Source organism: Vigna angularis, chromosome 3, assembly GCF_016808095.1.
Source record: "Vigna angularis cultivar LongXiaoDou No.4 chromosome 3, ASM1680809v1, whole genome shotgun sequence".
Classification (NCBI taxonomy): domain Eukaryota; kingdom Viridiplantae; phylum Streptophyta; class Magnoliopsida; order Fabales; family Fabaceae; genus Vigna; species Vigna angularis.
Genome location: NC_068972.1, coordinates 21,181,428 through 21,208,996, shown reverse-complemented (window position 1 = coordinate 21,208,996; position 27,569 = coordinate 21,181,428). Strand labels below are relative to the sequence as shown.

The 27,569-nt window shown below is 32.6% G+C and overlaps 2 protein-coding genes and 1 long non-coding RNA gene across 4 annotated transcripts; 2 read left to right on the top strand and 1 right to left on the bottom strand.

The window, feature by feature from the left end:
- Positions 1 to 915: 915 nt before the first annotated feature.
- On the top strand, positions 916 to 4,296 carry LOC108324035 (protein LONGIFOLIA 2). Of its 2 annotated transcripts, none has more exons than XM_052875190.1 (4): positions 916 to 1,267; positions 1,347 to 2,525; positions 2,698 to 2,890; positions 3,016 to 3,477. In XM_052875190.1, exons 1-4 carry the CDS (start codon positions 1,124 to 1,126, stop codon positions 3,204 to 3,206), a joined length of 1,707 nt encoding a protein of 568 aa, XP_052731150.1. In that variant the 5' UTR covers positions 916 to 1,123; the 3' UTR covers positions 3,207 to 3,477. The 2 variants fall into 2 exon arrangements, with proteins under 2 accessions (XP_052731150.1, XP_017412315.1); XM_017556826.2 differs by lacking the exon at positions 3,016 to 3,477 and adding an exon at positions 3,489 to 4,296 and having other exon boundaries at positions 919 to 1,267.
- Positions 4,297 to 13,016: 8,720 nt separating this feature from the next.
- On the bottom strand, positions 13,017 to 20,551 carry LOC128195820 (beta-carotene isomerase D27, chloroplastic-like). Its single transcript, XM_052874505.1, has 8 exons — positions 20,347 to 20,551; positions 20,119 to 20,258; positions 19,404 to 19,496; positions 18,692 to 18,756; positions 18,261 to 18,367; positions 13,436 to 13,528; positions 13,115 to 13,173; positions 13,017 to 13,022 (listed from the first exon to the last, which is right to left on the bottom strand). Exons 1-8 carry the CDS (start codon positions 20,549 to 20,551, stop codon positions 13,017 to 13,019), a joined length of 768 nt encoding a protein of 255 aa, XP_052730465.1.
- Positions 14,598 to 15,495, top strand: LOC128195966 (uncharacterized). Its single transcript, XR_008247937.1, has 3 exons — positions 14,598 to 14,794; positions 14,937 to 15,085; positions 15,207 to 15,495. It is a non-coding gene; the product is annotated as an uncharacterized LOC128195966 (long non-coding RNA).
- Positions 20,552 to 27,569: the final 7,018 nt, after the last annotated feature.

The window sequence follows — 27,569 nt, the reverse complement described above, 5'->3', positions numbered from 1 at the left end:
TACTTACTTTACTAAATGTTTTTTTTCTTATATTTAAGGTATAAAATATTATTTTCCAAAATCTTCCTAAACTTCAATATAATACTAACAAACTAATATATTTATGATTGAGTGATGTGATATGTTTCACATAAGTAAATAAAAATGCACAAAAATATCCTGAGTTGTGTTATGTTTAAACTCTTTCTGTAATATATTATCCCTAACAAGTTATTTTACATAAGACCAAAACTAGTTTAAAATTATTGATTCTATTTTAATATTGTGAATTTATAAATATTTATAAAATAAGCATGAAAGAAAAACAAGTAAAATTAACTCGTCTCATGTATAATATTATTTAAAAACGGTTTTTGAAGAAACTAATATAAAAAGTATGGCCTACTATGCACACAGAAAATTAAAGTTTATAATATAGATACTATTTTTTTTTTAAGAAATCCTTGTTACAACATGCACAGAATCTTAATTTTTACACATTTATTTAAGTTTTGTTTCACATTTAAAAGCATTTAATAAAGTTTCTTTTAGGATAAGTGGAACATTTATTATTGTAAATAAATAAGATTCATCTATCACAATATAGAAGATTGATGGGAGCTTATAAAGTTTTCAGAGAGGAAATCACAGCAGATGAATCAATGATATATAGGTAAGGTGGATGGTAGAATTTTCTCTGTGAAATACATAAGATATATTAAAAAATATTACAATAATTTTGTTGGATTTTTGAAATTTTGTTTTTGAATTCAATAATAATAAATATAATATTATTTAGGATGATAATAATATAATTTGATTGAGATGTTGGAATGAAGAAAAAAGGCTAAGGACACGGTAGTCATTTGGGATAAAGTGGAAGGACAAAAATAGGCTTATGTCCTGTTCATTGGCTTTTAATTGTGGCTCCCCGTTTTATAGAGCAGAAAAGCGCGAGGAAGGGAATGTGTGATGAAAATGGCATCCCATCTCATAACATGAGTAGGGAGACAGTAGTCGGAGTGGTAGCCAAAAAAAATAAGCATGGACTAAGTTTCGCAATCAACACAAAGCCACACCTATAGAGAGTGACATAGCAGTGCCAGAATCCAAGCAAAAACACGGAACAAAGTAAAAGAAAAAAATGACGACTGGTATAGTACGAGACCAGAACCTGGAGAAACACATTCACAAGCAGATGGGGTGCATGGCTGGCTTTCTTCAGATCTTTGACCGTCATCAGATACTCACTGGAAAACGCATCTATTCCCCCAAACGTCTACCTCCGGTAATGTTTTTCACTCTCTACCACACCTTTCTCTTTCATGCTGCCAATAACTTAACTTTCTTTCTCTTGTCTTCTTTAGGCCTCACCGGAACCTGACAAAGTTACTGCCTCGCCGGCTCGTTCCATGCAGTCGCCGGCTAGGGAGGTGGTCCAATCCGAACCCAAGGCGAGTTCTCCTGCGCTCCCTGTTCTGGAATTCAAGGAAGGCACGCGTTCCTCTTGGAAGTTCTCGCGAGAGGCTCCGAGACTGTCTCTTGACAGCAGAGCCATGGTGGACGCAAAAGGAACTCTTCACCTTCACACGCGAGAGATCCCCTCGGAGAATGATGGAGACAAGCAGCGTCGTTCCACCAGCGTCATTGCCAAGCTTATGGGCCTGGAGCCCCTGCCCGATTCAGAGCCCGGACCAGGGCCCATAGCAAAGCTGCAGAGATCCGCTTCGGAGTCCAGAGTGTCCAGAGATCTGTCTCTGCCTCTGCCACTGCCACAGTGTCGTTTTCTGGACACAAACAATTTCCCAAGCGCGGTTCAGGTCACCAATGTAGTCCTCGAGAATAATAATGCTGCCATCGATGCCCGATTGAGCAATGGCAGAGCTGCAGATCCACCCAGGCAAAGGGCCAAGAAGAGTTTCTACGACTCGGCGGATTTCTTCCCCGAGCCCAAACACACCGCTTCGGTGTACGGGGAGATTGAGAGGAGGTTGCGGATGCGAGGGATTAACGAGCCATCCAAGGATCTCCACACTCTCAAACACATCCTGGAGGCCTTGCAGCTCAAGGGGCTTTTGCATTCCAACGGCAAATCCAATCAATCTCCCATTGTCGTTATGAAACCTGTCCGATCGGTGAACCGGACCGGTAGCGATTCTCCTCCTCCCGCCCCTCTCCTCCGGTCCAGTCCTCGCCGGAGCCTCCGTGTTGGGAACGAGAACAGGAGGATTGACCAAAACGAGCGAGGTTCAATGAGTCAAAGCAACAGAGCACTAAGCTCGAGTCCAAACAGGAGAAAGCATCGAATCGTGGAACCTCAGAGGAAAGTGTGCGTTGATTCAAGAAGGGGGTCTGTGTCTGTCTCTCCGGTTCATTCTCCCAAGACGAGCCCAAGAAGGAATGCAGGCAATCAGCAGGTGCCATGTGGATCGCCTAGGATGAGAAGAAATGTGGAGCCTAAGTTGAAAATGCTGGGTGGGGCAGAGGATGAATCGTCCACAGTCTCAGAGAACAGCTTCAGCACCTCTTCATATCCCGATACAGAGGTAAAATACTAAACGAGTGCGTGCAGTGATAATAGAAACTGTTGTTTCTGGTGGGTCATATAATTTGGGTACATATGATTAAGCAGCTTTTTAATCAGTTAATGAATTAATTAATTAGTGGTGTTTGTGGGATTGGTGGCAATTGGATTGAAGTGTGGTGCCTGTGGTGCAGAGGTACAGGTTGGAAGAGTACAAGGAAGGGAAAGATCTGCTGGATAGGTGTGATAAGCTGCTGAACAGCATAGCAGAAATAACAGCAGCCAACGAGTTGCAACCGAGTCCAGTATCGGTTCTGGACTCGTCGTTTGACAAGGACGACTGGTGTTCACCATCCCCTATAACCAAACGCTGCATTGATTACAAAGGTAAGTGGTTAGCTTAGCTTGTGTTGCAATTGGTTACAGAATGAAATTAGATTTTGTTGTGACGTACTATTTGTGTGTGCATATCCAAAGTTGGAGCATGTCATGATGTATCATGTATCATGTAGGAGGTCCAATGTCTAAGACCCTAGGGGAACTTAATGGAACAAAATATCTAACGTTAGTCAAGGGCTTTTACTTTGAAGCTGCTCCCGTTTTGTTTTTGCTTTGGTTTGTATCCAACTACAAGTACGGGAACAGTAGATGGTTTGTCCTCTCGCTCTCCCAAAATCCCAACCAATGTGGACCAATCATTTGATCCCAGGGATGTTGACATGGCATCACTCAGTTGGCTCAGTCACTTACCTCAAAACTGCACTGCGGTGCGGTGCGGTGCCTGTTTTTAATCGTACTATCACGTGGGAGGGACTGACTCACTTCGCGTCTTCAACACTCTCACCGTCCCAAAGAATCTTCCTAATTTTTTAATTCCACTAACATATACTGTGCACACTTTTATCCGTTTCATTTTTTTTTAAATTCATTAATATTGTGTTTGTTAGTTAACGAAGATAACAAATGCGGTGTAATTACATTACAGATCAAGCGGCGGAGTCAGAAGATGATATGTGGAGTGCGGCACTGTGCAGTAGCGAGGAGGCAGCGTCGGAGGATTGCGATTTCGTGTACGTATCGGAGATTCTTCGAGCGTGCAGTTACTTGCCGGAAGAGAGCGACATTTTTCTGTTACTGGAGAAGCAGCAATGCCTGAAAGGAAAGGATACCTCAAAGGCTTCGACGCTGCAGAGGCGGTTGATCTTCGACACTCTCCAGGAGATCCTGGAGCGGAACCAACAGTTGCCGCCGTGGAAGGCGGTGTCGTACGGCGAGCAGAGGCAGAAGATCTGGTCGGAGTTTCGGAGGATCCGAGAGAGGGAAGAATCGGAATCGGAGGACTTGTTCAAGGTTATATGCGGAGTGTTGAAGAAGGACATGGCGGAGGAAATGCGGGGGTGGGGAGAATGGGCGGTGGAGATGGGAGATGTGGTGTTAGACATTGAACGTCTGGTGTTCAAAGATCTGGTTGGCGAAACCATTAGAGAACTCGCTTCGTTTTCTCCTCATTGTAACAACGACAAGCTACCCGCGCTTCGTAGGAAACTCCTCTTTTGAATTCCATTCACAAACATGAAAAAAAAGAAAAAGCAAAGGAGTTGCACGCTTTGTTTAAATTTTTCGCGCGCTTGCATCTTTTTTCCTTTTGTAGCTTCGTTTTATATGATTTTACTTTTACTCACTGTCAATGACGAAATCAGGAATTTTAAATCTGAAATCTAGGCAAATCTGACCTTGGAATGAATTGTTGGATTGTTTTTTTATTATGTTATTATATGGTATGTTGTGCGGGCGGTCATGTGTAGTTGATCATCGAACACTTAACATTGAAGGATAGACACGCAGCATATCGGATAAGGATGTCAAACATAACGAAGCAAGAGAGAAAACCTGTTGAGCCTATGCATGTGGACTTGCTTATCGGGGAAGTTGTCTTACGATAAGCTAATTAATGATGACAACCGTTTCTTACCCTTAATTTGGTCCTACAACTACAAAGCAAAGCAAGGTCGCCAAACGGTCTGTGGACCTTGAGCTGCACATTTGGACCGGACCTTAAGTTTTATTTTTGAAAACTTTGTTACAAACAAACCTATCACCACATTTTAAATCCGAAATGGGAACAAGAACGAAAGGTGAGTTTAATCCATTAAGTTCCCCCTATGTAATATACTAAGAAAAAGAATCTTTAAAATATTAAAAATGTTATAAAAAGAAAAGCATCGGCAGGTTCGAACGTTGTGACTACCCCATTTGCTTTTTCTTCTGACAAAGGATAGCGATAATTGAAAAATAGATTGTTGCTTGGAAGGACATTAGGGTGGTTTTGAAATCACAGAAGCAACCTACCTATAAGTTGGTGTTTTGTCCAGTTTCAGTACTTCTATGAAAATGGTTTGATGCTCATATTTCCGATTGGGAAATGGCATGACAAACCTGGATATATATATATATATATATATATATATATATATATATATATATATATATAGAGGTATCAAGACTCTGGGGTCCTCTGTGTCTCAGTTTCAATACTCTCTACTCTTCCTGTCTTCCAAAGCTAAGTCAACCACGTGTATCAGAAGCACCCTATAAGAAGATGAGATATACATCACTGAAATCGCACATCACATGGTTATTAGGTTAGGTATTTATACTACTTTGTCCTCATCATCAATGAAATTATACATGTAACATCTGCAGACCAATAATGTTACATTCTCTGTGCTGCTGTTTTCACCTATCACTCTATTCTAACTCCATTTCCATCCTTAAGACGTGATGATTAATCAAATTGTTGGGCCATTTAAGAAAACGCGACCAAGTACCACTGCCCCACAATCGCTTAATCGGTTGGTTCCTTAATTAGTTACAGGATGGTTACATTAACTACTTGATGGTAACGCTTCATCCAACGTAACTTGTTGGATCTCAAATGTAGCATGACAACAAGGACATGTTGCAGATCCAATAATTCATACTCTCTCACACTGCTATACATCCCTTTCTTTTTTTCTTTTTCTTTTTCTTTTTTTCTTTCCTCAATTATAGGGCGATGGATAGCGGGTACAACTTTGAATCTATACGTTTCTGCAATAAGCATGTGCATTGCAAGCCCTTCACAGTGACCATCAAATGTCCATCATATTATATCAGACCTTAATTTCTACACAGTACAAAAAACTTACCATCAACTACTCAGGAATCATAGGTAATCAACAAACCATGATCAAATAATAATCATAAGCCCTTTACATGGTTTCTGTGCAGCAAATGTTCAAATGATAAAACAACTCGAAGAGACTCCATCAAGAACATTTACATTTATTTTTTTTTTGCATAATGTTATGCACCTAATTAAGGTTTGGTGTTGGTGGGGTTGAGAGAAGTGGGGAGGTATCTAAGCAGCAGCAGCAGCAGCATATAGTACCACAGCTAGCAGAGTTTGGAAACTTTTTTGAATCGAAAGTGGGTCATAGCCTTTTCTTTCACTTTGTTTTTAATGAGGGTGATGGCCCATGTGTTATTCAGAGGTGTTTATATTCCACTGGCACATCTCACTGGTCTTAATTGGCCAACCCCCACCAAATGCAAGGATTAAGGTTCTTGGTCTTGACTTTGTTTTGGGAGTGAAAAGCTTTAAGCAATGGGGCTGTGTTTGTTGCCTCAAAAGGGCACAAACCTAACCACGTAGGGTTGTATGAAAAAGAAGTGAAGTGGTAGAGATAGAGGCACATGGAACTCATTAAACCTGTCCATTCCTTGTCTTGGATCGTTCTTTGTTATCACTTGTGACTACTGTTGTCTCCTCAGCCTTTGTCTCCTTCTTCGCCTAATCATAAATGAACATCCCAATGCCCAGCACCAAACCCCTTTGCTTTCTTTTTTCTAGCCATCCTCTTTCATATCTCCATTTATCTCTTCTAATGCAAATTTTACCTTCCCACCCACCCCACACAATGTCACATCATTATCGGACAACAATTCACGATCAAACTAACTTAATTACTGCTCCATTTTCATCATATCTTTTTACCTTTCTACTTTTAATCTTCCTTCTTTCTATAACTTTTTCACACTCCCTTCTCTCACAACCTAATCTAAATCAATTTCTCTTATCCTACACTTCAATAAATAATATCAAACAACTATATTCTTCTTAGTTATCAACAACATTAACTGCTCCTCAGACAGAGTTAGGAGTAGAGAAACATGTCGTCTTTTATAAGCTTATTATAATCATAAGTCAAGGAAAATTATATTATAATTATTTTCTCATTAACGTTACAATTATAAAATAGTTTAGGGTCTCAATACATTAATATTTATTTAAAAACTATATTGTTTTTACTAAAATTAGACAAATTTTATTTTATTTTTATTGTGCTTTTAATGTTGAAATTTTGGTTTGAACCATGATTTGTTGACATTCTCTCATTTTTATATTTCTATTTAATAACTCTAAAAATGTTATTTTATTTTAATTTTTCATATTTATTTTTATTAATTAAATGTATTATTTTATTATACAAAGGGAATAATGAATGACCAAAGTTTATTTTCCTTATGGTTTATAGGAAAAAAAAAGTGGTTATTTTTTTATTTGGTGATGTCAAAACATATCACCCTTTTTATAAAATGAAAAATGTTAAAGCTTTAACATGTGAGTCGGGTTTAAGAGTTAATTAAAAGAAAGAGGAAAGAAAAAAGAGAATGAAAAGAACAACATAGAAAACAATTATATGTGTAAAAAGTAATATGTTTTCAAGTTATAATAGAAAAGAAATATATGAATATAAAAGTAAAATGCTTTTTAAAGTTTTTCAATAATAATTAAAAAACAAAAAACTTACGTGAGTGATTGTTTTAACATAATGTTAATTATGCATTTAATTGTAAATATATTTAAATGTTAGAATAACTGAAAAAGATTAGAGAAAAAGTTAATATATTTTATAAATTTTACATAAATTTGAAAACATATTTCATCATCATTTATAACAAAAAAAATACATGATTTTAAAGTGAAATTTTTTTACAGTTTCTAAAATATTCTTTTGTCTTGGTGTCTAATCAATATAAGAGATTCTTTTGACAAATAACATCTAATATATAAGTTATTAGAAAAAAAAATGTTAATTGTGGAGTAGTATAAACAATATGCATGTAATAATACTTCCTTTATCGTGTACTGCACTGCAAAAACAAACTATAGACTCTATTGGGCCAACTTATTTTTTCACCACATGCTTTCTTCCCCACCTCCATTAGTGATATTGGAAAAGTTTGAAAATTACATATTTTCCGGTTTAACTTGTTTTATAAATGCTTCCATTTAAAAAAAACGAAGAATATAAAAAAGCGGTGACAATTTTAAAAATTTTAAAAATTTGAATTGAAACCATATATTTATTTAGGTTTCGATAATTAAAGAACATGAATTTTCAAATTATTTTAAAATTTTCATTATTTTTTAATGATTTTAACTTAGAGAGAAGATTTGGCTTTAGTTCTCAAATAATTGATATCATATTCATATTTAGTTATTATAAAATCGAAACTGAAATATGAGCTAAAATTTTAAAAAAATCTCGTTATTTATTTTAAATAATATATCTGATAAATAATCTCGATTTTTAGATAACCAATATGATATATCTTTATGACTTCGGATTTTTAAGACATGAGGCCATAAAATTAAATAAATTTTCAATTTTGTCATTATAATTATTTAAGTATTTTATCTGAAAAAGGGAATATGATCTTCGTTTTCATAAAATCGAGACTATATAAATCTATGGCTTTGATTTTTCCATACCTGATACCATAAAATTGACTAAAATTTCAAAATTGTCACTCTTATTATTGAACTATTTCACATGAGAAAATGGATATGACCTTGGTTTATAAACTTGACACCACAAAATTGAAAAACATTTCAAAATTACCAATAAATTAATATTTTTTTATTTTATTCTCAAGTATTAGACTTCAGTTTTTAATAGAACCGAAACCATAGGGATATTATTGTTTCGATTTTATAAATAACTTAAGCCAAAAATTTGCCTAAGGTAAATTAAGGTGAAATTTTTATGAAGTTGTCACTATTCTTATGTCACTACAAAGTCATTTTCGAACGACCTATGCTTCATCACCATTTCAACTAATTTCCTCCCTTATTCCACCTGTGTTTTCTTTCTTTGCCACTCTCCGCCATTGTTGCTCCATTCTTGCCACTATAATTCCACTCATACACTTTCCTGTCACTATAGATCACCATTTAGGAAGTCAACACTCATGTTTATCCATTTCTACCTGTGTGAACTCCTCCCTACCAACACTATCATTCTTTCATTTCCCTCATTGTGAAGATGTTCCCATTTTCGTTATTGTCCTTCCTTTATTTCCACCATGTGAGGTTCATTCTCTTCCCTCATTACTTTTCTTTTTCATTAAGTTTTGTTACTGTCTTTCTAATTAAAGCATGCATTTTGTGTCGCCATTTGTGTTTAGGGTACTGCATTTTGGTTGCATTGTGTATGTCATGTTTCTTTGCTTCCAAAACGTGCTCCATTGTTGCGGTTCATGAAAAATTTAATGAAGTACATAATGCATTTAGGAAAGCATCTAAGAAGTCATCTGAAACGAGCCCTTGAAAGAAAAAAATCATTGTTCTTTGATCTTTCATATTGGTCAAAGTTAGAGGTTAGACATTGCATAAATGTAATGCATATATAGAAGAATGTATGTGATAACTTGATTGATACACTACTCAACATTCAGGAAAAGATAAAAATAGAGTAAAGCAATTAAATAGAAGGTCCGATAAGACTTAGCGTACTTATTTGTCCCACATGTTACCCTATGTCCAATTAAGAGAAAGGACTAACAATGGCAATCAAAACTAACCTTAATGTGAAAAGCAATTAAATAGAACAAACCGTTGAGAGAAAATGAACAATGAAATGGAAAAAATCAAGCTTTTCGTAGTGAAATGGAGAAACACTACCGTGTTTCGCTTCATTGTTGTAGTTGAGTTGAAACACCATTGTGGTTTGCATCATTGTTGTAGTTAGGTGTGTTTGGGATTTTGAGTTTTTGGTGCAAATACAAGAAAACCAATATTGGAAGTAAAATGGAGAAACACCACTCATCATCGCTATAGTTAAGTGTGAGTTTTTGTTTGAAATGCAGGAAAACCTATCGCACGCAATGTAGTGAGGAGTAAGACACTATTTTATGGTTTTAGAAAACTCAAAACCTCCGTCTAACCCCATACGTAAGTTGCACTCTGATCATATGTAAATTTGAAAATTTAGGTTTGTTACTAGGGCATTAGATATAAATTGTGAACAATTAATTACAAGTATATTACTGATAATTTTTTACGTTTGTTCCCTATATATCATATGTAAATTTAAAGATGTGGTCAGTCAGTTTTTTACTAGTGGAGATAAAGAAGATTACTCAAAAATTAGAAGTAATTGATGTTCTTGATTTTGTAATTGTGTTTTTGTTGATAAAAACTTTTAAACTAATTGCTTAAAAAATAATATGACATAATGATTATGATTGAATTAATCTAATTATACAACAAAGACCACGACTTTAATTCAACATCTTCTTCCAATTCTAAGGCCATTTAATCCAACATGATTTTGTTAAAATATAAGAAGATTGTATTTTTTTTAGAGGAAGATTTTCTTTCAAATTATTAAGAACTAAAAAATATATAAAATTTTAAAAACATACTTCAACTTTTTTTAATATCAGAAAATAAAAAAGTGCATAATAAAAGTTAAATACAATTTTAATAGCGTTTCTATTTCCTTTTTTTATTTCTTTTGCCCATTAGATTTTAAGAAGATCACATAATTAATTCAAATTTTAATTTCACTACATGTATTTTTGTCCCTTTTAATTTGATTACAACCTAGTTTTGTAATATTTATTGAAATATTGGTAAAAAGTAGATTTGTGAAATAGACTGGACTATACATGGGGTTTAGGGCGGATTGATAATGTAATGAGTCATTCCAACATAACCAACTTATTAGTGGATTTCAAAAAATTGAGTCCAATTTGCTCGTAGTAGATTGGTAAGTTAAACGGTCACTTTACTTAATTTTGAAAAATGAAATACAACTTTTTGTTTTCAATATATTTTTCTATGAATAAAAACTGGAATCAACTTATAAATTGCTGAAATAATCATTATACGTAGGGGCGGATCTGAGCGTAGATTGAGCCTCTCCAAATTATTTATATATATATATATATATATATATATATATATATATATATATATATATATATATATATATATATATATATATATATATATATATATATATATATATGACCAAGACTTATTTTTTAAATTGTAATTGTTATGAGGTTATGTTAAGGTACTTTTTTTGTAATTATTTTTGTTAGAGGTGGGCGAGTTAGAATTTTAGTAAATCACTTCTGACTTTTTTTAATTTTTATAATTTAATTCTTCTTACAAAGTAACTTCACATTATCGAGAGTATAGATAAAATTTGTTGATAAATTATGTTTACCAATAAAAAATCAATTTTTTTAGTAAAATAGTCATTAATAAATTTATCAACAAATGCATAAATTTACATAAATTTATCTATAAATTTTACGGACAGATACAAACATTTGTGGGTAAATATAAAAAACTATAAATTTCTAAATAAGTGTTTGTTGGTAATATTCGTCCATAAAATATGTGATTGAACCTTCTTTTTTCTCTTTTTTTTGTTTTATTTTGTCATCTTTTTTCTTCTTTCCTCCTTAATTGTTGTCTTCAATTCATTTTTATCCCCCTTCTCCTATTTGTTCTTCTCTTTTCTCTTCCTCTTTCTTCACTTCTACCTCTTCCTCCTCTTCTTCATTCTCTAGCTCAGACAACTACCATCACCAGTATCCTCCACCTACATGTCACTACCATATTATCAACGCACCTTTTGTGTCACCACTGAGTCATTGTCGTGTCACCAATAAATAAGCACCGAGTCATCATTGTGTTACATCTTCCTCTTCCTTTTTTCTTTTTTTTTCTCTTCTTTTATTCTTCTTCTCACCTATTTCTCTTCAATATATAAAAAACTTCATTTGATTGGATGAGAAATTTGTCGTCCAATTTTTTGACAGATTTATCGACAAAATGAAACTATGAGTAATTATATTCATAATATATCTACGAATATTTTCGTCAATGACAAAAAATATAATTTATTCACAAACGATGTCAATTTGGTAATCATGATAATAAGTTACAAATAGAAATACCTTTTAATAATATATAATTTGCTAATGAATTTTTCAAACAAATTTTATAAACAAATTTCATATAGAAAATATCCATCGATAGATTGATTGTAAAATCTATCTATAATTTAAAAAAAAGTCTTGTAATGCCTATTTAATTTCATAATAAACTATATTAACTTAACAATTTCAACAAATTGAAAACTCAACTTAAAAACTAATTTAATCAATTAAAATATACCAATTACATAATCAACATAAACACAAATTAAACATATGCATACACACTGTAGAAAAAAATTATTAAAAAAATAAGACATAATAACTTTTTTATCCCTATATTTACAATATTTATTTATTGAAAGGGACATGATTTTTTTAAAAAATATAAAAATTGCAATAAAGTATAAAAGATTGAATCATTACTATAAATATATAAATAAAAGGCAAATAATTAAAAAGAAGATGAAAATTGCAATTTGTATGAAATGAAAAACCGCAATTGGTGAGCTGAAAAAGTAGCAGTTGAAGTAGTTGGAGAATCTAGGAAAGTATTAGAGGGTCTTGTCTTGTGGGTTGTGTGTGTGTGTGAGAGAGAGAGTTAGGTCATGTACTCCCACTTTGCATATGGAAAGGTCCATCACAGTATATGATTATTATATAGATGCCAATTCCATCACTCTGATCCAACACACTTATTATCTGTCATTACATTAGGTGCAATATGTCTTGCACACAAATATTCGATTCTCCACTTACTACTATACTTGTACACACCATGTCCGATTAACAACTTCAATCTGTTCAAATGACGAAATCCACTTCAGGTGTGAGATGTTATTCGCTTAAAGTGCACTGCACCACTTACATAAAACTCATCGATCATTACTCTCATGCTTTCTCATCTGGGCCACCCTTGTTCCCTCCTTGCTCACCTCAAACCCTACAATCAAAACTAGTTTCGTTTTAGAACACATGAACCAAATGCCACCTCTCATGTCATTTCCCTATTCAATCATCACCACATACATGCACAACAATATTCTAAGCCTTCAGTTTCAAAATTTTTATCTCATCATCCCACTATCAAAAACCAATGCAAATTTAGCAGCTTTTCTGCTCTTCTCAATTTTCATGCATCAATCTACTTTCATTCTTCCATTGCGTAGTTGCTCCTACTAATTCATACTGAAATGTGGCAAATGGGTACACTCATATCTCTCTCTCTTTTCTACTGCTGCAATTGCAGATGAACAAGTTAACATGATCTTATAAGAAACAGATTAAATTCATTCAACTACCAGAGTTTAGTTTTTTGGAAATTATTACCCGTTTCTCACCTGCTGCATTAACGAGGCAATTCGTTCCATGGTTTTTTTTCGCCTTGCCTGCATAATAATATATATACATGGACAAACAATATCAGTTTACATTTCTAATCATTTTGAGCTTCTTAATTAAACCACCCTCTTAGTTTTATTCACTTAATCAAATGCTTTGCTAATTAACCTCTTAATTCAGTACGAGTTGGTTTAACTTTTGGAGACATTTCTTTGTTCATTTTTCAATTTTTGCTAGTTTTTTAGTTCCTAATAAGAGTTGTCATGTGAATCAATGTAAGAATAGGAACTTTCAATATAAATATGTTACATAGTTTATAGCAGGGTTGCTTGAGTGCAGGATCATCTGTTGATTCTGGTGGTTCCTGGCCAAATATCATCTCGCAACTCATGTCATCAAAATCTGTGAATCAAAAGATACAAGTAACAATCAAAAACACTACGTATGAATATGAATATATATTCATTTAATAAGTTGATTAAATAGATTTAGTCAATCATGTATTCATGTACTTGTTGGAATGTTGCTTATTTGCTTATGCAGAATTGACTTGTGCATAATGCAGATTCTGTCCTTATGATCTATTTTTCAACGCTTTTGGTGAACTGAACTCATCAGAAATACGATGTTATGTTTAGAGTTCTACATACAGAAAAGTACGTGGTAGATCCATTTTAAAATATAATATGATAGTGTAGTTAGAAATAGTATTTATGTGAAAAACTTTATTCTAAATCTTGATTACATAAACGACCTGAGAATCAAACCACTTGCAACGACTTTTTTTCTAGAATTACAACTATTTTTAGTGGCATGATTAGGTGCTAATTTCTTAATGAAAAACATGCAAATGAGTGTGCATGTATCATTCGTCTGTGTTCTGGAATTCACAGAACCTTTAAATTTAGCAATGTGGCATTCTTAGTGACATGAATGGGACCCTTTTGTTGAATTGATGAGCCTTTCCCACTTACTTATAGATTTTAGGTTAAATGCGTTGCCCACTTATGGAACTTCTTTCATTTTCATTTTTTAGCGGCCCCCTTAAAAACCAAGAAATAAATTCACGGCCTTAAAAACATACCATTTCAAACGTGTTTTTAATTGGAAATATCATTCTTTTTTAATTTTTATTTTATGGTTTAATGTTTTGGTAGGTCCCTATTTTCGTCTGAAATCTCAAATAGGTCCCTTTCTTTCTCGGCGTCTCAATTGGGTCCTTATTTTTGTAAAATTGAATCAAGACGCGAAATCTCAAATAGGTCCCTTTCTTTTTCGGCGTCTCAATTGGGTCCTTATTTTTGTAAAATTGAATCAAGACGCCGTTAAGAAGGGTGTTACGTGGCTGACAGTGTCTTTTTAAATGATGTGGCATGAAAAACATGTCTCAATTGTATTTATTTTATTTTTGAATTAAAAAATGAAGTTTACAGAGTGGAAATATAATATAAGTAAGGGCAAAGTTGGGAAATCAAATTAAATTAAGTATCCAATGCGGGCTTGCCACGTGGAAGCCCCTTTCTCACCCAAATTAGGCTTTCAGAATTGGGATTTGGAAGGCTTGCTTCTGCCTCCTCTGCCTGCGCTGCGAAGTGTGCTGCTGCCAATTGCCATAGAGATCTCTGTGCGCGAGAGAAAAATTTCTCCTGTGATTGCGTTTTGATTTTTGTAGGTGCTTCACGATTCCAATTATCTCTCGCGATGATGGTGGAAAACGAAGGAAATCACGCTCCTGAGTTTCGCCTCCTGAGTCTCGATCGTGCTTGCGCGACTAGGGTTCACTAATTTGGGGATTTTTTCTGCGTTTTAGGGTTCCTCTGCTGTTTCTGGTTCTTCTGCGTTTCAGGTTGCGAAGACAGTGGAGATCGAATAACGATTGGTGGTGGCCTAGCGAGTAGCTCGCGAAGAGGCGCTGGTGTGTTTGCATGGTCTCTGCGGCGACATTGACGAGGTGGTCAGGTGAAGATGCTTTACAGTGGTGGTTGATTTGGGAATTTTCGTAAATTGAACTTTTTTTTGTCAATTTTGCATCAGTTCACATACATCTTTTTTCTGGTTTTTGATTTGGAAATTTTCGCAGGTTCTGATTTTGTCTCACAGTGGTGAAAATGTTGGGCGAACTCGCGATTCGGTTCCTGCAATTTGCAGTTCTCTCTACAGTGGCTGCCATGGAAGCGTGATTTGGTTACCGGAGAAGATGAAGGATGGCATTCCAGGAGCAATGTTTGGTGATGGCAGTGCTTTTGGACCTTTCCATGTGTTCTATGAAATGAGATGACCACTTTGCCCTTATTTAAATTTTATTTTCCCTCTTTGCACTCCATTTTTTAATTCAAAAATTAAAAAAATATACTTCACACACGTTTTTAATGCTACATCATTTATAAAGATACTGTCAGCATGCCATGTAACATTCTCCTTAACGGCGTCTTCTCAATTTGACGGAAAGCCCCAAATTGCTTTAATTTTACAAAAACAAGGACCCAATTGAGACGCCAAAAAAGAAAGAAACATATTTGAGATTCCGGACGAAAATAAGGACCTAGAGACATTAAACCTTATTTTATTCATATTCTTATAATTTATCTCTCCAATTTTTCATATAGAAAAAAAAGTTTCTCGTAAATTTGTAGATTTTGAATATAATATTCAAATAATACAGAAGAATTCCGAAAAAAAAAAACTCTATACTCGTTCATTTTCATTCTGGTTGGATTTGATTGTTATATAAGGAAAAATAAAAGAAATAGTAAATGTCAATCACAACTGAAATTATTTTCATATTTTTGATTAACTTTTTTCTCTTTAAATGCCATAGATTTAATTTTTATTTTCATAAAAGTCGTAGAATCAAATATTTATGCAATGGTAAAATTTAATACACCCCACGTCATCCAAGGAATAATTTCCCTTAAAATGAATATAATTAATTTAAATTATTGATTGATCAATATCAATATGCATAGTGAGTGTCTCATTAATAAAGTTTACAATGAAGTGAACACACAGTGATCTTATATATTCTTTTTATAGTTAAAAGAACCACGCTTTTATTTCATTATATAAGACAAAATATGTATTTTTTAAATTAATCTCTATTATATATTGTAAATGGAGTTTTACAGAGTTATGTGTAGGGATAGTGAACAGGGAAAAGTTATGACTACCAATAAATAAGTTATCATTGATTTGTGTAATACTATAATGTTGGAGGTGTTTAAGAATACACATGTTTGAAATCTTTTCTCCTGCAGGACAAAGAAGGTAATGGTTTGACATAAGACAAAATACAAACAAGTGCAACATAGGATGGAAGAAGTTGACGTAGATGCAGGTAAAAAAAAAAGGCAACTCTCATAGGGGTTGGATGTTGCATATGTTTGTATGATTGTTCCAAATAGAAACTATGTTTCAATAGTTTGTAATGTGTGCCAAGTGTGATGCTTTTTTTCCACTTAAATGGAAAATATGTCGTTATCTTAAATGGGAAGGGTTCGACCTTTATTGTTGTTTCGGTTTTGATGATTTATATATATATATATTTATATATATATTTATTTATTTATTTATTTATTGAGACGCCACTTGGGTTTGTTGAATATAAAATTAATATATTTTTCTAATAAAAAACATAATAAAATAAATTAATCTAAAATCTGCATCTATTTTAACTAAACTAAATTAATTTGGAATTTCTTAATTAATTATAAATTCAAATTAAACTAAGTTTATCAATCACATTAATTTAGATTAAATTTTTATAAATTAGATTTAAATTTATCTCACGTGTTCAGTTAGATTCAACTTTATACAAATTCAACCAAATATACTCAACTCAGTCTGACTTAACCTAATTTGATCATTCTAATTTAACTTGAACTTTATTCGTTTACATCAAACTTAACTTGAGATCGATCTAGTTTCATCCATCTTGATCTATGTTAGCCTAACTCAGATGAGTTCAATCTAGCCCAACCTATATTGACTCAAACTCGACTTGACTCAATTCAAGTTTGACTTGAACCTGATTTAACCTAGTTCAACCTAACTTGAGCATGACCCCAACCCAAATTGTGTGGGTCCAAGTTGACTTATCTTGACTTAAGTTCAATCCAACCTAAACATACATGACTTGGGTCAACATGAAATATACCTCACATGATTTTGGCTACCTAACTTAAGCCCAACTTGAGTTGATCTAACATTGATCCGACTCAATTTGGAGCGACATATACTCAAACCAACTTAAACAATATTATATCAACCCAACTTAACCTAACATAGGAACAACTTGAGTGAGCTTAACCCACCATCATAGGTTGGACTCGACTTGAGTTAACTTGGCCTGATCTATCTTAGTTGTCTTTACTTGATCTAATCTAAATCGGTTATAACTCATTTAATTTGACCTAACTTAGATCCCGACTTAACTTGACTTGACATGAGATCAACCTAACTAAGCTTAATATGGGGCTCGACCCCATACAACCCAACATCACATCAACTTTACCCGTCTCAATCAAATATAAGCTTTAATTGACTTGGCGTACCCTAGCTTAAAATAATTTAACCTTATTTAGGCTTCATTCGACTTGTCATGAGTCTAGACCAACTCAATCGTACCTAGGTTCGACCTGATCAACTTGATTTGGCCTTATATGGCCCTAACCCAATTTAGTCTGAAATGGAGTTGACGCAATATAGGTTCAACCATCACGATCCAACACAAGTTTGATTTGGACATCTTTGTTGACTTAGACTTCATATGAACTTTGGTCTATTTAGCTTGACTTGGGTTCAAATTCACTTAACCTAACATAGACTCAAGTTAAATCAGATTTATCATATCCCGAGTCGACTTAGTTTGTCATGCACTTGGACCCATTCAACCCAAAATGAAATTGGACCATACAATCCATATGAACTTGAGTTTAATTAACTTGAGCCATGCCCAACTTAACTCAACTTAGATTTGACCTATTTGGTCTCAACACAACATCATTGACTTCTTGGTCCACAGTAATAATTATGAACTAATCTTGAAAATTTATCAATTTTGCTTGTTGCATTGTATTATATTACAGTTATCATACTTTAAATATAATCATAAATATATAGTTATTGAGATACTTACTAGGGACCATGTTGACTGACATACCCAGAGAATCCTTAATGAATGATTGAGTTGGTAGTTTGCAAAGATTGATACACATCCCTACACAATTTGCCTCCTCTAAAAATCTGCACATATATATTCACTCTTAAATTGTAAAACTTCAACATTCACTCTTAAATAATATATTTTAAAAAACTCAAGTTATTTCTTATTAAGGCATTTTGTTTATTTTTTATCATAAAATATACTTTTTTTAGTTTAATAGTAATAGTATATAACATGAGTAAAATTAGTGTAATATATAAAAAAAAACATAAAAAAACTTGCTAGGAATTGATAATTAACATTAAAAGACTTGTAATATTAGACTCTTTAACATATTTTATGTTGGTATTGGAGTTATTGGCAGAAGATAAAAGTTCAAAATAGATAATTGAAGCTAAACTGACCTGCACTTTTTTATGTGAACTACATTTTTTTCTCTTCTCCCCTCGTCCATGTCCGATTCTCTCACCTTCACATCACATAGTGAAACTAATAGATTTTTAGATTCACCAACATAACATACACATTATAATACAAAATAAAAGGATATGTTACTTGCATGCTTATTTATGTATGCAAAACCTGGGAAATTATTGCTTTACTACACTGTATATTGCATGGTTATAATCACTTCCAGATTTTACACTATCATGTTTTTAAGGCTTAAAAAAGTTTAGTTATCTAAGTTCACTTTTTTTTAATCTAACACAACTAAAATGTAGCCTGAATTTAACTAAAATATATTGATAATGTAATTTTTTTATATTATTACATAATCCAATTTTTCATACATTAGTTGTTGCCTTCTTTAACAAGTAATGTAGAAAACCATATATCACAAGATTTTATTTATGAAACTATGATACTTAGTGGGAGATTAAACACATTTTGCATTACTATTCTCCAAAAATGTATTGTTGTATATGTTATAAATTAAAATGTAATGTTGATCAATTATATAGCTTGTAACAAGTGCTTATCATATATATATATATATATATATATATATATATATATATATATATATATATATATATATATATATATATATATATATATATATATATATATATATATATATATATATATATATATATTAAGTGTTTGGTTGCTTACCTCGGAGGGGCCCACTAGCCATGCAAAGAACAAAGTGGTGAAGATGGCAAACAATGTCCTCGTGAATTTAGACGGTGGTAACACTTTCTTTATCTGTGTTCCTCATGCATAAAACCTTTTAGTCATTGCTTATAATTCTATATATATATATATATAGTCAATCGAAATAAAAATAAACTTAGAATTTGATAGAGCTAGAGTTGAAAAAGATGTTAACACTTTTATAGTTAAGCAAATAGTTGTGAATTTAGTAAAATAAAAATATTAATCTTTGAGTGGTGTAAGAGATTAAAGAAGAGTTAGGTAAATAGTTAGTATAGACATGATGTAATGTGGAATTGGAAGAAGGAGAAGTGAAATGAAGTACGGTCCTTGGTAGTCGAATGTACGCTGTTTCATTCTTCTTCAGTTCCATCATGCCAAGCAAATGTAAGTGGGAAGTGTCACAGTGAAAGACACCAACCATGTGAGAAGGAAAAGACTAGATCTCACAAAATAAATTCACAACACTGTCCCTTTGTTGTAAAGTAAAGAAATAGGAACATATGAAACTGAAAAGCTGAAAAATAAAACGAAAATGAAAGCTTTTTTTTTATAGAAAAAAAAAATAAAAAAGTGAACTTTAAGTGTAATTAACGTGAGATTCTAATGTTAAAATAGTTATTTTTGTTTGAATTTGTATTTGTTGAAGAAGGGATAAAGATAAAGAGCTGACCAATAAAAACAATGGGTTGGGGAAGGCTCTATGAAGTGCTTGAGTGACAAGTTGAGGTTGTTGAGTGGGACTAAAATTCTGTGAAGCCATGGTAGCTGCTTCTACTAGGCTCTCATACCCACTCTTACTGTTTTTGAGTCCTGCACGTACATATATAGAATGAAGAAGAAGACTAAGAAGAAAATGAAAGAATATTAGAAATTCCTTGAAGGGTATGAATTGATGAACCTGTTGCCTCTTGAAGGCATTTTGACATGTGATTTATGGCTATGTGATCAAAAAAAGAATCTTTGTACACATTAGTTTTTCTTGTTTGTCCTGAAACGTCAGCAGCAGGCCTTGCCAGCACTGCAACTACACAAGGGCTTTTTGGTTTCCAATGAGGTGAAATTAGGGTTGGAGTCTTGCACTGCGCAACCAATTTTGCTTCCATTTGTGACTGTTAAGAAGAGAGAGAGAGAGAGAGAGAGAGGGTGGAAATGGAGGGGTGAGAAGGGTTTATATAATGAAAGAAAAGCATGAAAAGCATCTTCACACAAAGGTTATGCTCCTGATCAGGGGATAGTGGTATGGTGTGTGTTTCTTACTTTAAGGCTTACACGCAATTACTGAAACCAGTTATGATATATGGGAATTTATATCTTACTTCACTTATAATATATCCTTTTATTATTTAATATTTAACCCAAGATATTTTAGGTAAATAAAAAATAAAAAATAGGTCTTGGGTGGATATTTATTTATTTATTCCTTTTTTATATCTCTCTTTCTAATCAAATTTTAATTTTTTTTATTTTATAGGTAATTTCTTTAAGCATTTTAAAAATATTCCTATGAAAAGTCACATGTATTTCTGCTGAATTTTTTTTCATAGGGAAATATGCGTAAGTATTTTACTAGTACTGTATCATGTTTGTATATCTCTCTTCCTCTGAACCTCTGAACGTGTCGAAAAGCATAGGTGTTTATGGATCTTTATTCACAACCCATTCTGGTTCAAATATTTTCAGAAGATACTTTTCATATTTGATTTTACATATGAAATATGATACAATATATTACTCCAGAAACAAAAGAAAATTAAAAAATATATATTATAACTAAAAAATATTAGGTTATGTATAAATTAATTTTTAAAAACTTATTATTTAACAATAACTACTTTTAACTTATACACTTAAAAAACCGTTATTTAGTGTAGTTTTTTTTTTAGTTTATGATGGTTTTTATCTTTTACAAATTAATTTGTGAAAGCTTTTTAAATTTTTATAGTTAAAGTCACCGTAATCGATTTGCAAAGGTTTTTAAAAAAAGAAAATTTCTCAAAGCAAAAAAATGCACGGGTAATATAATTATTAAGAAAAATTATTGACAGATTTTTATATTTATTGACATATGTTACTATGGGTTTATAGCTTACTGATTGGGTACGGTGACAAACTGGATGGAAATGACCGAGCGGTTGACATGCCAGAAAGCACTTCAAGACAGCTCGGTTCCGACATCCGTTGAGCAAAGTTAAAGCGCAATTAATGTCACAACGACTACTATTAAGCGGTTAAGGTATGAATTAATGATCATTAAAAGGTAAATTAATTGGTCAGATTCCTATAAACTCTATAAATAGGGGATTAATTTCGAAGTAAACTCACTTTGACTCACTATTGAATTACGAAAGGTAGTGCCGTCAAAATGGGTTCACCACGGGTTTGAGCTGGGTTGGGTTGAAAAAAAATGTGAAAATTTTGATGCGAACCAATTTTGACCTGGCTCGCTAAGAACCCGGCTCACCCAGGTTGAACCCGTGGTGAGCCGGGTTGGCTCACCAACCCACCTATTTTTTTTATTGAAATTAAATTAATTATTCAAATCCTATTTTTTTTATTGAAATCAAATTAATTAAATTAATTATTCAAAATGCACAACCTTTACTTATTCGCAGTAGAGTTTTTCGTACTGCATTGTGTTGTTGTCTATCCAAAAGTTCTCCTCTAGTATATATTTTTGTTAACGGCTATATGTAGTTTCTTGGTCAAACAGTTGTGTATGTCTCATTAAACTAAATTGGCAAAATTTTATGCTTGATAGCTTAGAATATATAACAATAGAGTTCTTTTGTTTCATTTTCTTTTAAATCAAATGGTCCAATTATTACTGTTTCAATTTAATCGATCAAAGTAACATGTTATAAGAATCTCAGAAGAAGAGGGTGAAAAAAAGTTAAGTGAGCCAATGAGTCAACTCGTTTAACCCACCAACCCGTGGTGGGTCGGGTCGGGTTACCCGTTTTGACATCTCTAACAAAAGGCCTATAGAGAAAAATTCTGACTTGAGCGTATGAGTGTATTCTGCAGATCACCCCCTACATCGATCAGTTATCTAGACCAAGGAGTAAGGAAGACGTTCGGTAGAGACATGAACTCTTCAAGCAGCTATCATCGTCCCATTTCAGCAGAAACAACATAAATATTTGTCAGTTAGAGAGTTAGATAATTGTGGACCAATTATTAATCAATTTGTCGATAAGGTTGTTATGGTTATTTACTGACACATGCAAGAATAGCCAGTGATTGAGTAGAAGAATTAAATTGAAATTTTGAGATACAAAGAGGAGACATCTCCTTCATTCTCGATTTCATGAGAAACTTAGTCTTCCTTTTTTCTCGTCTTCCCCAAAATCATTCATTTCTCCAAAATTCATCACAAAATTTTCCTTCCCAATTTCTTGGACATTGTTGCCCACTCAGTATGGCCTTCAAAAAAGTAACTTTGAGTGAGGTTTTACCGTTGTCAAAAGTTCTTACAAGTGTCAGCATTAACGTCTCCGGGTCGGGTGTCTGGAGATTTTCGGTGGCATTCTCGACCAAGCAATCATTTACATGCTTTGAAGTGCACACAACACATACTTTGAAGCGAATGTAAAAGGCATTGCAGAAAGATATTTATGGACATAGGGATTTAAAATCTCTTTTCATAGTTGGTAATCTACTAAAGATTTAAACCATAAGTGACTTTTTTCATACTCTATTGGAAGAAGGTGAGATTGAACTCATTTAAGTTCAACACGAGGCAAATTATTGCATTTATTTGGAAAATAGAGGAAAACATTTAATCAAGTACGCATTATGAACTTGATATGTCATTCTTATTTGGTTAAAGATGTTAAGATGTTCAATTTTTTCATCGTTAGAAGTTTTTATTGTTAAGATGCAATTGACTTCTTTATTTTAAACTAGAACAATCTCATACACTAATCACCAGTAAGGAGAGTATTTTATCAATCTCAAACATACTCAAGATCTTAAGTAGTATCGAAGTCTTAGGTAGTATTGAAGTGTCTCAATGCTAGGAGTTTTCAAGCAAATTAAGAGTTTTCAATCTTAAAAGATTATTAAAAGTCTTCCATATTAGTAGTTTTCATTACATATAAGAGTTTTCCTTCTTAGAATATTATTAAAAGTTGTCATTATTAGTATTTTTCAATATATAGGAGTTTCATTGTTAGAAGTTTGCATTGCTAGGAGTTTATATATATATATATATATATATATATATATATATATATATATATATATATATATATATATATATATATATATATATATATATATATATATATATTAGGAGTTTTTATTATTAAGAGTTTTTATTATTAGGATTTTTTTTATTAGGATTTTTTTTATTGTGTAAGACTTTTTATTATTAGTCCAACAATTTATAATCTTTTTTTATTTGGTATCGTGTATATTATTGGCAGATTTTATTTGGATATAAGGAATAAAGATTTCTATATTGACGGCATATAAAACAATTATTAACAGAAAAATTTGTCAGTAATTTGGTTATTACTAAAAGTTATTATTGATGGCCAAACTTTTGTCGGTAATATGAACCTAACGACGAAGCATATGTCATTAGTAATTACCAAAGAGTTTCATAAATCTATCGATAAATTTTACAAATGACCAAATTATAGATAAAAATTATGTTATTAGTAGTCCATCGAAAAACAAGATTTACCAACGGATTTCATTCATTATCGGCAAATTATGGTTATCAGTAACTATTCTTAGTGATTAAGTATGTTTTTAATCCTTGTACTTATAAGCAAAATTAGAATTCGATCATCTCTCAAAGTTCATATAAAATTTATTTCTATACTTTAATAATGCATGAAATACGTCTCCCAAAACTAATAGTATTAACTTTTAGGTGATGTGTCTAAATATCATATTAACTAATTAAAATATGAGAATACATGGCTAACACATGTCAATCACTTATAATTTAAAAGAACATTTTATTTACTATTTGTTTGTTCTAGAAGATATATTTATTTTATGTATTAGTAAAGTATATGACTTAATTTTATTATTTTTTTTAGAAAAATAAATTTCAATTTTACATATTTAGAGAGACTAAAATAAATTTTGTTGATATCTTATTAAATGATAACTAAAGTAGGTATATTTCTTAAATAATGACATTATCTCTCAATATTTAAATAAGCATTAGTACTGGGCCTATTATTATACTAGTTGAAGAAAATTACACTAAAATGTATTTTGAGTATATTTTGAATTAAACGTCAACAAACTCCTTTTTATACTTAGGATTGAAAAAAAGGACATAATAATATATAGTAAAATAATTAATTTAGGTCAAAAATATAAAATAAAAAGTAAAATATTATAAAGTAGAGTTGGGATTTTAGCTTTGGTTTAATAATAGTGAGTAGTCTGTTTAAAAAATCTATACCATAAGACAAAATAACACAAAAATAATCATCTTAAACTACACATTGGTACATCACATTTGTACAATTTATTACTCTTAATTTACCCAACTATATATACCTTTCGGAATCTTTAAATAAAATAAGAAGAAAAAAGATAACAAAAATTAAATATATTTTCCTATAACATTACCTAAATAATCTCCTGTATGAAATAAAGAAATACAAATAAAATCATCTAAGACTTTACAAACACGCTCTTGTCTTCTTAATCTTGCATTCCATTACTTTCTTCTTCTTTTTTCTTCATAACAAAATTTTCTTCACTGTGTGAGAGGAAGATGTCTTTCGATAATAACTTGGTTATTATAAGCATGATAATAATCGAGTGGTCTTTTTAATAATAACATGGTAGAAAAGCATTAAAAAATGTATTTGTAATATTTGACTAACATTAAATAGCGTAGTTTAGTTTAGTGGAGGGTGATGATTAGAAGTGGAGTTTAAAGAAGAAGATTTAATTTGATTTAGTTAATTCCTATTCTTTTGGTAGTGATCACTCACCTTTGCAGGACAAGATTTAAGTCTCAGCATGTTGGCAATTTGTTTTAGATTCTTTTAGTAAGCCATTAGATGAATTTTGTAAGTTCAGTGGAAGGGTTTCCTAGTGGGAACTTTGAATCACCGTAATAGGTTGCAACAAAGGGATCATCAACATGGAATCAAACCATTCTCAAAATATTCCACTCACTTCAAATTACTTCTTATAATTAAGAATATCTCAAACAATTTCACTTACATCAAAACCCAAATGCAAAATGTAACATTTGATCAATCTTATCATACTAACTATTAATTTAAAGTTTAATACATCATTTGGTCTCTACTTTTAGGGGTTTGGTTCAAAGTAATCCTACCTTTTAAAAAAGTTCAGTAAGACCCCATATTTCGTTAAAAAATGTTTAATCCGATCTTTTCCGCTCACGCCGTTAAAAACATAACGGTGCAAATGCCACGTCATCATCACCATCTCCAAACAAATCCTAATTTCTCTCCAAGAAACCCTAGCCGACGCACAATCCAGCGTCGTCACCGCCATCCTCGCTGGCAGCCGTCCTCTCCAACACATCACGCGCCACCACCAAAGCGTCTTCTCCCTTCTGTTGCACCTCCACCACCTTCACATCTCACCTTCGTTCTCGCGCCACCACCCAACGCGATCCCTTGTTATGTCACGACCACCAATCTTCACCATTTTCACCCTCGCACCAGTCCAATCGTCGTCGCGCCAGCAGCACTGCCGTCCAATCTCCACCACAGAATCGTCCACCACTAACCATTAGCCAAATCGCCAACTGTTGCAGATCGCGAATCATCACTCTTCTCCACCACTAATCGCGCCACTACTTGCCTCCACCTGCAACCACAATCAGACCTACAAGCAAACCGTGGAGACCTATGGTTTCTCACGTTCTCGTCGCATAGCTTTAGTGGTGGCGTGTGATGCGTTGGAGAGGACGACTGCCGGTGAGGATGACGGTGACGGTGCTGGATGGTGCGGCGGCTAGGGTTTCTTGGAGAGAAATTAGGGTTTGTCTGGAGATTGGTGATGATGATGTGGGAAAAACCTTTTTTTTTAAATTAAAAAATCATTTAAGTTCACGTGCTTATGAGACTTTTTTAAAAGGTAAGATTACTTTGAACCAAATCCCTAAAAGTAAGAACCAAATAATGTATTAAACCATTAATTTAATTAAAGATTTCAAGCCTTCCAAAAATAATATAATCCCATGTGTCTCAAACAAATTTAATTCAACATCTTATTTAGTACCAAAAGTACATAGTTTAAAACAAAACATGTTGCTCCTATGAACGTGTCTAAATTAAGTTTGAGTTAAAATGTTATATGGACAATTCTATGGCAGTATCAAAATTTAGGATAGTGTTTTTTAAAAACATTTCAACTTAAACTATATAATTAAAAAAATGAATAAAAAAACATATCCATTAGATCTTTCTTTTACATTATAGTTTTTAATATACTTTCTTTTTTATTTGACAGATCATTTTTTAATAGTGTAAGATGGATTCTGCTGCTCGGTGGGAACTTTTCTTATATGCTTATTTTAGCACACACAAACCTAATACCTCTTATCAGCACACAAATATAATACAATACTCATCAAACAATCAGTTCAATAGACAACAGATTAAAGGTTGCCATTGACAATCTCACTATATAAAGTTTAACAATATTTTACTCATCAATACAATGTATGTTACTGATTTTTTCTAGTATCTCAATATCTGGAGATTTTTATTCAAAGAATAGTGGGAAACATTGCTTTGGAAACTACGTTCCTCTGCTTAACACCAGAACAATCCTCAACTTATCCATACCATTACAGAATTGCATGAATTTTTAGAACAAATCCATCTTTTTTTAATGTATATGCTAGTTATTAGACAAATCAAATAACCAGGACGCAGTATTCATTCACAAATATTATTTTATTTCAGTGTCATCGTCCTTTTTCATAGAAAAACCAAATCATCGACAGTATAAAAGTAGCTGCCTGGTTTTCGCAAGTTTGATTTCGTATTTTGAAGATGATTTCAAAAAAACACAATTAAAACTTTCGTAGCCTTAAACACTTTTCTTCCATCCTAGAACAACTTTTAAAACACAACTAAAGGGGGTGAATCGGCCAACAGA